General features: G+C 40.4%; 1 protein-coding gene across 5 annotated transcripts in view; it reads left to right on the plus strand.

The window, feature by feature from the left end:
- The first annotated feature begins 485 nt into the window (after positions 1-485).
- The window catches only part of RAPGEF2 (Rap guanine nucleotide exchange factor 2), a 240,526-nt gene continuing 227,660 nt past the window's right edge, over positions 486-13,351 (plus strand). For 3 of the 5 annotated variants that reach the window (XM_069493493.1, XM_069493498.1, XM_069493494.1), the window contains exon 1: positions 1,457-1,657. In XM_069493493.1, the coding sequence (XP_069349594.1) occupies positions 1,589-1,657 (69 nt within the window). In that variant the 5' untranslated portion in view covers positions 1,457-1,588. Of the gene's footprint in view, positions 1,658-13,351 lie in introns of all 5 variants that reach the window. The other 2 variants (XM_069493495.1, XM_069493496.1) reach the window with 1 other exon arrangement.

The raw sequence follows: 13,351 nt of genomic DNA on the forward strand, positions 1-13,351 counted from the left end.
AGAATGCCCAGTGCGGCCCAAGCTTGCGGGCCGGACTTCTGCCCGGGGTTAACTTTCGGCCCCGGGGCGGCGGCGTGGTGCCAGGGCAGTCTGAGGGAGGCGACCCCACGCTGCTGGCTCCTGCCCCGGGTGTGGGCAGGGGGCACGGTGCGACACAGGCGGCGGGGACTGGGGGAGGAGAGCCCCGCGCTTCTCGCCTGGGCACCAGGACTCGCGCCCCCTCCTTGGGGCCAGGCCAGCTCGGCCGTGGGCTCTGCGCCTCCCTGCGGCCCGAGCGCCGGCTCACCTGGTCGCGGGCGAAGGTGCCGCTCCGGAGCGAGGGCGCGGCCGGCGGGCGGGCACGGGAGCGCGAAGAGGAGGGACCGGCGCGACGGGCCGCTCCGCCCCCGATGATGCGGCGGCCGCCGACTGGCCCCCGCCTTGTCACTCACTCCTCACCATGGTTGCAGCACAAAGCAACAAGCCCCGGAGGCCGCTTCCTCCCTGAGGAGCGGCTCGGGCGGCCGGAGAAGGCGCAGGAGGAAGAGGCGGAGGAAGAGGAGGGGAATCGCCGCTTCCCAAACACACTCTGCGAGAGGGCTGTGCGCGGCGCTCGGCTCTCGGCCCTCGGACGCCCGCCGCCGGGAGTCCGGACCTGGGCTGCCCGCGGCCCCTCTTCCCCCTCCCCCGCCCGCGCAGACGAGGAACAAAGTTGCGGAGAGCGCCTGGGCCGGAGGGCTGCAGCCCGGGCCGGCTGCTCTGGCCGCGGCGGCGCGGGCGCCGGGGCAGCTCCGCTCCGGGCGCGCTGATGGGGGGAGGCGGCGGCGGCGGAGCCCACGGCGGCGGCCCGAGCAGCAGAGGCGGCGGCGGCGGCGGCGCGGCGGCCCGAGGGGATGCAGCAGCAGTCTGGAGGGACGGCCGATCGCAGTAGACGGAGCCCAGGAGCGGCGGCGACGCCGGCCGAGGCGATCGGGCTTCGCAGCGCCCGTACCTGAGTGAGACCCACCCGGTCCGTCCTCGCGATCGGCGGCCGCGGCGCCCAAGTGCCCGAGGACTGGGGACGCGGGAGACCCGAGCGCTTCCCGGGGACCCCTGGGCGGCGGCGCGAGCCCCTGAGAGGAGGGGGCGACCCTCGGCGAAGCGGAGAGAGAAGGCTCCGCCTGCCTGCAGCCCTCCCCCTCCCCACTGCCACTCGTACCTCCCTAAAAATAACTCGGGCCTGCTGGGACCAGGAGGAGCCGCCACTGTCCCCCGAGTGGAGCCGGGGGAGGCGTGTCGAGCCAGGGCCCGGAGGGAGCCGGCCGAGCAGCGAGGAGGAAAAGGAGGAGGAGGAAGGGGAGCTCCCCACGGCCGAGCGCGCCGCAGGGACACTCTCCGCCGCGGGTCTCCGGAGCGGCGCGCCACGGGCGCCGGTCGCGCCTGTCCTGCTCTCGTTGCCGCCGGGCCCAGCCGCGCCGCCCCCCCCGCGGGCCCCGCTCCGCCGCCGCCGCGCGGTTTGGCTTATTAGCCTCGGGCGGGCGGAGCGCGCAGGGCGGAGGCAGCGGCTGCTCCGGGCTGGGAGGAGGCCGGAGAGGGTGCGAAGCGGTCCCGGCCCGGCCCGTGGGGGGAGATGGCGTCCTACGTGGATAACAGCTTCCGCCAAGCGGTGATGAAGAACCCCGCCGAGAGGACCCCCCAGGTGAGAACCGCCGCCGTCTGCATTTGGCCGAATTTGCATCTCACAGACTGCGCCTTCCTCTGTCCTCCCCACACCCCTTTCCTGACACAGTTCACCCCGAGCACCCCACTTCTCCCATCAGGACCCCCAACTTTCAGCGGCATCCCACCTCTGAGTCTTTCTCTGGCCATCCCGCTTTTATTTTTCCCTGCTTTTGATATTCTCCTCCTTCATTCCCCTCCCCATTGCTGACCTTCCCCCTGCGTTTGCAGGGCGGGGTGTGTGTGTGTGTGTGGGGGGGGCACTCTAATTATCCTTCCCTGTCTCCAGCCGTTGTCTGAACCTCAGGGGATGGAGTGTCACCTCCCCGCAGCCAGCCGGTCTTGCCCCCTGACTGCAGGGCCCTTCCTCCCCATGCATGTGACCCTTCTATCTTTAGAGTTCAGTGGTGTTTGCAAAGGTACAGGAGGAAACTTCTGTGCTGGTGCGAAAGACAAAATCCATGTTGGCCTTCCAAAGGAAAACATTGAGATGTTTGTATAGTTACTATTTTGCTTTTTTTGAAAAACGGATGCTGTTTTCCATTGACGGAGGAAAAAAAGTTGAATAACAAGGCTAGTGCTTTTAGTTTAAATTGCAGACATAACTTTAGAGCAGGCATATTCAAATACACCATGAGAAGGGCACCCTGCGGATTCTTTTGGTGTTGCACAACCGTGTCAAAATTAGATAAGTTTGTTAACCTTTATACATTTGTTTAGCTTCAGGCTTATTCTTAGTTCAAGTGGAGGAATTGCTGATGGGGTTGGATTTGGTTGTCTCAAGTTGGACTAGAGAGGGCGAAATTTTATAAAAATGTGGTTTGATTTTCATTGCTTTCAGTTGCTGACTGGATAATGACGCATATTCTTAAGCATTGGGTTGGTGACTACAGGGGATCCTGCTTGCCAACCCTCTTAAGACAAATAAGCCCTCCTGATCCTTGGGACCATCAGACATTTAGGACCTAATGCTTGGAAGAGTTGCTTTGCTTGTTAGGTGTTGGGTGCCATCTGTTCAAATCCAAATGCTCTCATTCTCTCTCTGACGTTGATTATTATTATTTAATGTGAGGAGAACAGAATAAAATAGAATCTTCCACTGGCTGCCTTTGGACAAGACCCAAGAATGACACCTGGTACTGTTTTTGATTTTTCATTTTTCCCTGATGGAGCTGTCACATCTGGGGTATTGTGGATAGGTCGCACATATTTATCAAATGTGTGGAAGACGGGCAGCAGTTTTTACAAGAAAACTTATTTCAGTGTGCCCAGAAAGTTTCTATTCTAAAAGACTATTTTTATCACAAACAAGGAAGGTCCTGCTTTGATCTTGTCTTTCCCTTGGTGTTGCACTGACTCTCCTGTGCCTTGCTCATCTGCTGTTTGTTTAAACTTGTCAGTTGAATCAGAGTCTTCTGCATCTGAAAATGCATGTCCCCAGTCTCAGTGTGAAGGAAAAGCAGATTTCAGTGAAATACTTCAGTACTTTTCAAAAATACTGTTTGAAGTGCCGAGAGAAATTACACATGCTTAGAGTGTTAGATCCTGAGCAAGGTTGGTCAGAAAATGATGTCATGGGCCTTTGGTTGATTAGTTAGAAGAATAGCAATGACAGAAACCTACTGTCAGGGGTCACCAAATACTGGAAGAGACAAAACCTCTCCTGTGACAGTGTGGGGATTGTGCCAAATAAGCGAACATTTAAACTTTCCTGTTCCCCTGCCAGTTGTGTGTAGAATAGGGTAAAACGGATCCAACATAGAACTTGGCCTGAGTCAGATGTTAAGTGGGCTGGTTACTACTAACACCACACGTGAAAGCTCCATTGACCGTCTGAAGTCAGCACATTTACCCCACCAAACCTTCATAGAAAAAGTAAACGTAGAGAAACTTAACTAAACATTTTGAACATTCCTAAGTGTCAGCCCTATTAACTTTGATGTTCATTTGGTTATTACTAAATCAAACCCCCACGTTTAGTTGTTGTTTTAAAGAGAAAATGGTTTGAAATGTGAATGTTTTCATCTTTACCTGACTAGTCAGAAATAATCTGTCTTCTAAAAGTTTGAAATTTACTCAAAAGTAAAAAAAAAAATTCTTTTGTTGAAGGTGCTTTTCATATTAGCAGTACTTTGTGAATGCAACGCTGGAAATTTTTCCCCATAGTCTTTTCTCATGAATGTAAGAGTTAGAATTTTGTAATATAAGAAAAGCAACCTTATTAAATAGCTTGGTATTTCGAACAGAAGGATGTGAATTAGGAAAGTTTTGCTGTCCTGCTTCCTTCTGTTTCTGAGGATAGATTTGATAAAGGAGTTTGTGTGATTCTTATTATAGGAGAAAAAAAGCGTGAAAAGAATAGAGGAAAATATGTAAATTTTTTTGTTAAATTCAAGTTTTCTTTTTTTTAAATTCCTGTCAGCCCAGTTCCTCTCCCAAACTCTGTGAAGACATAGTTTTCTGTTTAGTCGATCAGTTGCCTACAGTTAATGCTAATGTCACTAATGTAACCCAAGAAGTTGGCTAGAAGTGAATCTGAGGTGAGAAGAGCCCCAGGAACTTTAATAAATTGGGAACTTTTCATGCCCACTTGGAAAATGGGAACTCTTTTTATTTAGACATGTTATTAGAGAGGGGAAATAGTGAGGAGAAATGCCAAAAGAAATTGTCATCTGAATTTTTAGCCAAATCATGCATATTCAGATTCAAGAGGCTGTCACTGTTCCACCTGATATTGTGAGTATTCTGAGAGGAAGAAAACAGTCTTCCTTAATTCAATGTGTGCCTCATACTGTCTGGAAACCTGGCTGAGTTCTAGTCAATGGGACACTGTATTCTAAATCACAAACCCCTTTGAAAATAATGAGCACTAAACATTCTATTGATATTTTTCTGGGCACCTCTTTTGAAAAACAGGACTCTTAAGTAATTGCTCTATTTAACTATTTGGGTTTGTGTCTTTAATCACTTAAATGAGAAGCTTGGTCACCAAAGCAATTTGGTGAAGTAAAAGACATAAATAAATTACAAACAGCTTTACCCCCCAAGGCTTATACAATAAAATGATTTTTCTAAACCATTTTATTAACTTATTGAGTTCGGGCCCTTTTAAGTTGCTTCTGTAAAGCATTTAAGTGCATAATGTTTTTAGTTTTTCAGGTGAAACATGTATGGCAAAATTGTTTCTTCTTTAAAAACCTAATTTAGTGTATTTGTAGATAGTTGTAAAAGTTACTTTAAAAAAAATGGTATGTGTAAAATAACCCCCACCTCATCCCTTGCTAATTAATAATCTTACTTTGTCTGATAGCTACTTTATGTTTTAGCTCATTTTTGTACTCTAGTAATATTTGTTTCTTAAGTAGTTTTTGTTTGTAAAACACAACTGAACTCTCTGTATGCAAATGTAAAAGCATGTCTTACAAAGAAATGGTTGGCTACAAGCATTTAGATTTCATAATAATCATATTTGCTTTTGTTGGTTAAAAATACATTTATAACTGAAATATTAATTTCAAACTGTATTAGCATGTGACTTAAAACAAGTAAGGACCTAAATTTATGGTAAAAATTATTAACATTCTTTTGCAATATTAGTGGAAGCTTAGTTGCCTTCAAATAACCTTTTAAACATTTAGTAATTAACAGTTCCATAATTCGCTTTGCATATCTTGGCTGAGGTTCAAAATGAAAATCTCTCCAACTGCAGTGCTGTGTGCAGATACTAGTTTATAGTTTAATGCAGTCACAGTCTTTCCCAAACCCTGGAATTTCACAGAAAGTGAAAAAAAAAAAAAAAAAGACTGTGTTGTTGCTAACATTTTGCTTTTTTTTTCCCCTCAAGAAAGAACATAAAATAAAAATAAAACTAGTTAAAACCTTCTATCACTATTATTTAATCTTGCTGTCTCTAAGGAAGAATGCTCTATCACTCCAAAGCTCAGTCTTGAAGTAAAATATTCATTGCTTCAGAAGGAAACTTAGTAAGCCTTTTTTGTTTTTTAATTTTACTTTGGAACTGAAAAAAAACTTTATCTGGGTGGATTTTTGGGTGATTTAAACTATCAAAATCTGTCTTTCTTTGGTGATGCTTGATATTTAAATAGCATAAAGTTGTAGTGGGATATGCCTCAGATAAAAATCTATTACCCGAAATAATGATCTGATAACCTTTTAGAAACACAGAAAGACTCTGCTTCTGCTTGACTCATATGAAAATTAACTTAAAACATTTTTGTTTCTTATTTTATAAATTTTATACAGAAGTAGCTTTGGTCTAGACTAAGGAGATATATGGAGACTGCTGATAGTCAATGATTCCTTGATATCTACATTTTATGGGATATTACTTCTCTTCACCTCATTTTTGGTAACCGTTTTCTTATCTGTAAAATGATGATTGCTTTCTGAGCTTGTTTTTCGGATTAAGTGAAAGCACATTAACTATTTAGTGCAAATCATGGTGATAGTTCTTATTGTAGCACATTTTAATAAAATATTATTTGTCAGGCGTTAGGAATTCAAAGATGATATGAGATGTGTGTCCGCAAGTAACTCACCCATCTATTTTATAAGTAGGCTGTAATTCGTTAGTGCTGTAACACTGGTCCTATCCTATGACAACACTGAAGAGGATGTAGACTTTCCATATATGAATGTGTTTTGAGTTGTAGGGAAGTAGAAATTCACCCACCAGTGGACTAAGGGACATGAAAGATATTCCAAATTGACCCACTATTGTATGAGTAGCACATGTCTAGCATACACGTGTAGACCATTCTTCAGTGTGCTTGGAGCCAAGCGGGTGGCTGGGGGATGGACTCCACTGAGTGTAGGAGCTTGTGGTTTGGAGAGGAATGGGAAGAGACAAAGAGTTCTGTGAAGGGTTGCTGTTTATTCTCTGGGCTTGAGATAATTGGGAGCCTGAATTACACCGTGGAGATGGATTAGAAATACTGCAGGAGTAGCATCTGCTGGACAGGCCAGTTGAATGTGTGCACATTTATATCAGCTACTCATTATGTTAAACTATGCTTGCATTATGCCAGTGCAGCCTCATCATGGCATGTGATGATGATAGGACACTTCCTAATTATGGGAAAAAATCCAAGTAATAAAATCCAAGTAATTATCCAAGTATAATTTTCTTGACTTTTAAGATTTCTTACTTATACTGTTTTTTCCCCTTAAACTTTAATATCTTCTACTGCAGGTTCATTCTTGGACTCTAGTATGAAATATCTGATTTATCATGTAGTTATACTAAATGTAATAGTTTTTCTTAATCTGTAATGATAATATGATTTTCAAGCATTCTGTTCTTTGGAAGAGTTGCAGAACTTCTGAATTTGAGCAGGTAAAAATGAATTTACTTATATAAAAACCTGAACTTGACTTGTGGTGATACAATGTGATGATTGTATTGAGTCTTTGAGAACAGTTTCTTGCTCCTCTATACCATTTTTTGTTTAGATAGATTAGCAGAAGCAATTTATAGTACATATAATTGATCTTTTGTAGCTTTATCAGAGCTAGAATATATATAGTTAGTTAAAAATCTGTTCAGTGATTATGTTAGTCTTTGTAGGGAGAAAAAAAAGCTCATTGCCACATTATTTTGACTATTACGATTTTTATCTTTTTAGGAATGAAAAACCTAGGTCTCATCTGCTAATTCACCACTACTTAATGAACTGTAAAAAATATGTGTTTCTTGCTGTATTCAGGTGTTTCCTGTTCTCCTCCTGTCTGTGAAAGGATTTTTACCCTTGGTGAGGTGGTGGTGGGGTTAGTTTTTGTGGAGGGGAAAATTTAGTCCTTGCATTTTAAATTATCCTGCCTCCACCATTTCTGTGTTTTCACATCCATTATGTATAAAAAGTGTTTTTAGGAGTTCATGTCAGTGACTTGAAGAGGAACTTTGTTTTGTCATTGGAACTAAATCCCTATTCCTCTGGCTATGGTTTCTCATTCCTTGCCTCCCACAGGGTGAAAATCACAGATTGTAGAGCTTTAGAACTTTTTTAATATTTAATATGAACTAAGTAAATAGAAATAAAAATTTATATTTTGCTCTCATTGGCAGTTAAGTTGTCAAACCAACACTTCCCATAATATATGGCTCTTGATGCCTTTTTTGGTCTTCTCTAGCCCGTGGTATTTGTTTCTTCCCAACATAAAAGCTAATAAAAGAAGAGATACAGAACAAGAATTAATCATTAGCTGGTTGTTCTGGGGAGGCCTGATAGTAACTTTCCTAGAAGCTAATAATCAGTGGATCTAAGAGGGTTTGGGTACTGTGGTGATTATCTTATTTCTCCTGAAATTTCATTCTGGAGTTAAGACTCTCTTATCTTAAAAAAAAATTTTTTTAATGACTACTCTTAAGCATTATCTTTTTAAGAAGCATTATCTTTTTAAAATAAAACTTTTAAGTTTGAGATAAATGTAGACTCATATGCAATTGTAAGAAATAATGTAGAGAGATCCTGTGTATCCTTTATCCTGTTTCTCCTATTACTATTATAATATTTTTTTGTAAATATAGTGTAATATCACAACCAGGATGATGACTTTGACATAGTCAAGATACAGAACAATTCCAGCACTATGAAGGGTTCTTCTTGTTACCCCCTCTTTTTTTTTTTTTTTAGCTACAATCACTGCCCCATTCCAATAGTGACAATGAAGAATATAATAATGTGTATAAAATACAGACCAAAGATCATAAGGTCTTCGATGAGCAAGGGTTGTGATCATACAACACATTTGGGATTTTTTGGTCCTAATGGAAGTAGTAAGGCTAGTCTTAGCCATCATGATCCCTCATGCAAAGCAATTACCTGACATTTGCCAATTGAAGTTTTTTTTTTTTTAAAGAAATCAGAAGGAAGTCTAATGAATACATTAATATATACAAAGGGTAGACCCAGTGGTCAAATCTGGGACAATTTGAGAAACAAGGTAAATAATGACAGTAACAGATTATAACCCCCAAGGAAGAAAATATCCATGAGCCCATACTGATATAAGTAACTAAATGAATAAATAAACAAATGAGGGAGAAGAGATAACTCTTTATTATAGTAGAATTCCAATTACAAAATGTAGAAGGAATGATGGAAATAGAAATCACCAGTAGGCAAACGCCACAGTAGTGATTGTTGCTAGCAAGAATCATCAGTGGATGCCCAAACTGGTGGATGAAAGTATGATGAGAAATATTGTTATATATCACACCATCAAGATATTTGCATAATCTCAAAGTATCCCCCCCAAGATTAATTAATTAATTATAAAGGGAAAATCAATACCATTGCAGTGAGGAAAACTGGCAACACCAAATTAACCAGATGATCAAAGTTAACATCACTAGTAAAAAGACATATCAATATCATGTGTCTCCTAATATGATGCACTGAGGAGGAGACATCTGTGGATATGCTTACTTAAAAAAAAGTCAGTGTAAGTGGAGAAAACATTAGACTCACACTTGAAGACATTCTACAAATTTTCTGGCCAGTACTCCCGGAAAGTCTTGAAGGTATGTGGAAATGCTGAAGAACTGTCATAGAGTGGAGAACACTAAGGAAATGTGACATGGGTCTCTGGAATTGATCCTGGATGAGAAAAAAGAGCACTTATTAGGGCAGCAGGTGACATTTGAATATTTAGATCATTTTACTCTGGTTATTTTAGTTGTTAAGTTATTGGAATCTGGGTAAAGGTGATATGGGACCTTCCAACTATTTTTTCTTAAAATAACTTTAAAGTTATTTCAAAATTAAAAGTTAAAGAAAGGAAGAATAGCTTTTGGACTGTCTTTGTGACCCTGAGAAGGGGCTACCAAGTTATTTTTTAAAAAAATCTTTTTCGTGATTCATGATTTACTGAAGAGCCCAGTACCTTTCAGCTAAGTATTTCTGTGTGCATTGGGCTATTAGTAAAATGGTTGAAGCAATATATTAGTTGGAAAAAAGTTTAAAATGTACATACACATAATAGCTCATAAATAAGTGGATGAGAAGACCTAAAACAATAACTTTTAACTGTTTATTCCCCTTTATTCCTACTTGAATTTTGTTGATATTCTCAAGATGAAGTGCTTTTATCAGTTTTGAATATTTCATGAGTCTGAACTTAAATAGAATATTTGTTACAAGAAAAAAAAATAGGAAATAGAATGTTCCATTCCATGTATCTTAAGCAAAATAGAAAAGAGATTGTGGTAGTAACTTAAGTCAATTTCAGTGAAATTTAAGTTGTAGACCCCCCCTTTCATTTCCTGTGAACTTGAAAATTCTTTAAATTCTTTTGGTGGGAGTGAGGGGGTGGAAGGGAGGGAAGGAGTGGCAAGGGTGTGTTTAAAAGTCTAGTCAGGGATGCTGTTGTAGCTGTGGATAATAGTGAAATCTAAACGCAGTACGTGTAATACTTTCATTTAGACTTTTTAAGGACTTTATTAGGATCCAAGAAGAAAATAACAAGAACTTCTTTAAAAATCAAATTAAGACAAAAACCTCTACGAATCTTTTTTCCTCCTTCATATATATGCCTTTGCATTTAGATTATAAAGTCATTCCCCCACCTTCCCTTGCCTTTTTTTTTTTTTTGGTGGTAAATACTGGAGAATACATGCTGTTTTTGTATGTTATGTACTTTTTTCTAGAGCTGACATTGGTGTTGGAAGATTGGATTAAAAATATGGGACCTCACATTTGAGATAACTATAAATGAAACATAAGCAGGACAGTATTTACTGTTTTTGGTGATAAAGACATAAATTGTTGTCTGTATTTAAAGAGATTTTTTTCTGTGTTTGATGTTTTTAGTACTAAGCTGCATTTGAGGGCACAGATGAAAAAGAAGAGCTGGCCAGGTTTTGAAGTAACTAAAATCTCATAAAAAAGTGTATTTATGTATAAGTCTAGAGTAAACCTATTTACATTCATCGAGTTCTTTATATAGTAACTATTTGAATTCTACAAGGCAATACGTTTCTGATTTTTTTCTCTAAGCTACCTTATGTAGTCTTGAAAACTCCATTTTCTTTTAAGCACACTCAAATTTATTGGGGAATGTTTGGTCAAGTTGTTAAATTATTTAGCTATCGATCTAAGTTGTATCTTTTTGTTACTGTATTGAGAAACTATTTCATCAAATTGATAAATTTCCAAACAAATAGAAATGAGTCTTAGAAACTTGTGAGTTTAAATAATTGAAATCAGTATTAGAAAATGCCAAGAATTGAGGTAGGGAAGAAATTGACAGCATTTCAATTTGTTTCTAATCTTCATTCATATCTGATTCTCCTTCCACCTCCTATTTTTGTGGAGCTGAAAGAAATTCAATAGCAAGTTTAGGGGCAGACATTTTCTACATGTCTGTTCCTTGGATTTGGGATACCAGAAACTTCATTTAGATCCAGACGGTGTACCAAAAGTTCTTTATTCCCAAATGTGAACCTCCAAACCTAAGTGTCATCTGAGACTTGAGTAAGAGTTGGTGGGAATTCCTATCTTGATTCTATTTTCTCTGGTATGGTTTAAATCTACATCACACAGAAAAAACTCGGTGGGAAGCAATGTGGTAAAATCATTTCACTTTAAAAGTCTTTGTTCCCTCTTTGTATATTTTTGGATGATTGTTTTCTTTTGCAGTTATAAATTAATATCTTTACTTTCTAATCATATTCACAAACTAGTTATTTTGAGTTTATTTAGTGTATTTCCTTCATATAACTTAGCGGTTGTGATCCTGGCTTTGGTGTCAAACACACTGCTTTGTGGCCTTGGGCAGGTTACTTAACCTTAGTGGGTCTCAGGCTTTTGGATGTCATAGACTGTTAAAATTTCGTAATATGGTGGGGCATTGACATTAGTTTGTAACCTATTTACCAAGTAAGCATGTTAAAATAGACATAAACTTGCTAGCCATTATTCTCATTTAAGAAAGAACATTTACTGTCATAAAAATAGGAAGGTCATGATCTCAGAATAAATAAATTTAGTTTTGTTTTGCCATATTATTCTGTTTTTGTCAATGACGAAAATTTTACCATGGGTGGTAGGTATTATCAACCTCCTGGATGTGAAGATTAAATACATTAATGTATATTAACACAGGTTCTTAACACAGTCTCTGGCGTGGAATATTTAATAAATATTTGCTCTTGTTATTGCTATATTTCTAATAGTTGGTCCTCATTACTCTCTGCTCTTACTCTTCCCCGTAGATAACTTTCCATCTTTAGTATATCTAATGACTAATTCACCAAAGTGGTTTATAACATAAGTTGATTTGATAGACTTGACTTACAGCATAGATTGTATTAGAATTGCATTAGTCTGCAGGTTGCCAAAAACTGCACCCACACAGGCTTGACAATATGGGCTTATTTTTCTCACACAATAAGAAATCTAAAGGTAGGCAGGGCAGGGTTGGGTTGGTGCAGATACTTAAGGATGTCATTTAAGGAAGCTGGCTCAGTCTTCTGTTTAGCAAGTGATTTTAGTCTTCAAAGTCACAAGATGGTAGTTGCACCATCAAGTAGGAAAGAAGGGAGGAGGTTGAAAAGCCTTTTCTTGGTAAGGGTTTTGTCTTTGTGTTTAAGGAAACCTCTCTCTAGGTACTTAATATTGACCTAGACTGTGTCACATGGCTACTCTTGGCTGCAAAGGGAGGCTGGAAATGTTGAGTGTTTTGCTGTTAAGTTTCTATAGCATAGAAAGGCAGGAAAGAAAGGGATTAAGATTAATAGGTGCTGTGAGCTGATAGTATTTGTCCAATTTACTTTGCACAGGACATAGATGATTGTAATAAGTTTATGTAGTGATTCTCAGGAGACTCTCTGATGGTCTTAGTGAATTATAGAGTTACAATAGCTACAATTATGGAATATAGATATATTCAACTGTTTGGTTTTCTTATTAAGTGTATGATTATTAATTTGTTGAACTCAATCTCTTATATTACAGATAGAGATAAAAATACTGGTTTGTGAGTATTATATATAAATATTTGTTTATAAAACACCGCATGTAACTTTCACGTGTAATCATTTCTATGGTAACTGGGTTCTAAACATCCCATCTATTGTTTTAAAATTTAAAAATAGTGATGTGTGATATTTTCTAAATCAATTCCTTTGCTTCAAATTTATTTTTTATTTTTTTATTTTATTTATTTATTTATTTATTTATTTTTGAGACAGAGTCTCACTCTGTTGCCCAGGCTAGAGTGAGTGCCGTGGCGTCAGCCTAGCTCACAGCAACCTCAAACTCCTGGGCTCAAGCGATCCTCCTGCCTCAGCCTCCCGAGTAGCTGGGACTACAGGCATGCACCACCATGCCCGGCTAATTTTTTCTATATATATTTTTTAGCTGTCCATATAATTTCTTTCTATTTTTAGTAGAGATGGGGTCTCGCTCTTGCTCAGGCTGGTCTCGAACTCCTGAGCTCAAACGATCCGCCCACCTCGGCCTCCCAGAGTGCTAGGATTACAGGCGTGAGCCACCGCGCCCGGCCCAAATTTATTTTTTAAATTCTAGAAATTTTAGTTATTTTTTTTTGGTGCTCCATTTGTATATACGTATTGATATTTCTGCTTGTTTTAATGCTCCGTTATATTTCTGGGACTTTAAGGTTTCAATTTGTCATTCCTCCCAAAAACTGA

Source organism: Eulemur rufifrons, chromosome 18 (assembly GCF_041146395.1).
Source record: "Eulemur rufifrons isolate Redbay chromosome 18, OSU_ERuf_1, whole genome shotgun sequence".
NCBI classification, from domain to species: domain Eukaryota; kingdom Metazoa; phylum Chordata; class Mammalia; order Primates; family Lemuridae; genus Eulemur; species Eulemur rufifrons.